The 1,637-nt window shown below is 62.1% G+C and overlaps 1 protein-coding gene across 1 annotated transcript; it reads left to right on the top strand.

The window, feature by feature from the left end:
• Positions 1–138: 138 nt before the first annotated feature.
• Positions 139–1,599, top strand: LOC116465882 (TBC1 domain family member 3K-like; the record flags this gene model as incomplete). The annotated part of the gene is made up of 3 exons (XM_032148801.2): positions 139–333; positions 1,048–1,142; positions 1,528–1,599. Coding segments are annotated over exons 1-3 (273 nt in total), but the record flags the coding sequence as incomplete, so codon positions are not given.
• Between the last annotated feature and the right edge of the window lie 38 nt (positions 1,600–1,637).

Below are 1,637 nucleotides of genomic sequence, written 5' to 3'. Positions count from 1 at the left end.
CAGGATGGTGGTCTCAGGAGACATTTTGGACAAGGTGCTGAAGTGCCTGATGGACTTGGCTCTTGTAATGAAATGAATTTGCATCCTGAGGAAGCCTCTTCTTCAGAGGAAGCCTGTCCAGTCACCTCTGCCCTCTCCAATGACATGAGTCCTCCCAGGTGACCTCAGCCCTCCCAGCTGATGTCCTTCCATGGTGACTCTGGCTCTTGCAGGAGGAGGGCTACCACATGAACCTGAGCCACGTCGCCGCCTTGTTCCTCCTGTATCTGCCTGAGGAGGACGCATTCTGGGCACTGGTGCAGCTGCTGGCCAGTGAGAGGCACTCCCTTCAGGGTAGGTGTACAGCTGCCCCTGGGGCCTCACGCAGCCAGACCCGGGGACGGCCACCGTGGCCAGGTGATCTCGGCTTTCAGCCAAGGCACCCTCCTTGTGTCGCCGGCTCGTTGGGAGCCTTTAGGACGTCTCTGCTGAGGGTCCCACAGGAGTCCGCAGCTGGCCCCCCACAGCCCAAGTCAGACACCTTTCAACCCCATCAGCAGAGGGCATCTCATCCTCCCCGTGGCCACCCTTTGTGTCCCGGAGCCACGCCGTCTGGCTCTGATTCTGTGCAGCTGACTCTCCCCTCCCTGAGAGTCCTCCTGCCCTCCAGCTGCCGGGGCTCCCGCTGCCCTTGGTGCACACGAATGGGCCGACCAAGCCCAGGTGGCAGCATCTCCCCATCCCGTGTCCCCTGGCCCGACCCCACTTCCAGGAGATGACCAGGAAGCCCAGTACCCACACTGTTCTGGCCGCCCTGTTGTGGCCTCAAAGTCAGGCTTGCCCCTTCTGCACCCTGGCCCAGGAGGCCTCCAGGGGAACCTCCAGCCAGGCTCCAGGGAATGTTCCCGCCCCACCTCCCCAGGGTAAAGGCCGCAAGGTGAGGTCACCAGATGGGAAGGTGGGAGGCCTTGGGGTTTGGGGGCCTCTCAAGCTGCCCAGCTCTTCCCGCTGATGGCTCCACATCTTGGGGGAAGACTCTGATTTCATGATGGGCTGGGGGCTTCTCAGGATTCCACAGCCCAAATGGCGGGACAGTCCAGGGGCTCCAAGACCATCGGGAGCATGTGGTACCCACGTCACAACCCAAGACCATGTGGCATCTGGTGAGTTTATGGTCCCCCCGGCTCTTCCCCAGAGGCCCTGCATCCCGTGGGGCTGGAGGAGCAGGAGGGCTGGAGCCCCTCGTGGGGCTGGTGACTGGCTGAGTCCCAGCCAGGGCCTGACCTGGGATGCCGGGTTCTCCATGGGCTGAGAGTTGGTTTCCTTTCCTGCCCTGGAGGAGACAGAGGCACAGGGATGGGGCCCCAGCTTCCGCAGAGCAGGGCAAAGGGCATTGTGTCCACCGAGAGTGTGGGAAGGGGACGGTGTCGCGGGGAGCCCTGGACACTGCCCAGTGTTCTGCACTAGGCATAGGTTCTTCAGAGGCCCTGGAAGAGGGAGGATTTTAGGGCAGCCCAGTGGCCTGAGCACCTCTGTTGCTCCCATCAGGACCAGGACATAGACGCTGGTCTATGCGGGCAGTGTCTCTCGTTAGGCTGGCTTCTCCAGACGTTAATGAAGGTAAGGTGGCATAGGGAGACCCTGGCTCAGGGACCCTC

Source organism: Hylobates moloch, unplaced genomic scaffold, assembly GCF_009828535.3.
Source record: "Hylobates moloch isolate HMO894 unplaced genomic scaffold, HMol_V3 SCAFFOLD_13153, whole genome shotgun sequence".
Lineage (NCBI taxonomy): Eukaryota > Metazoa > Chordata > Mammalia > Primates > Hylobatidae > Hylobates > Hylobates moloch.
This window is presented reverse-complemented; position numbering and strand designations above follow the sequence as displayed.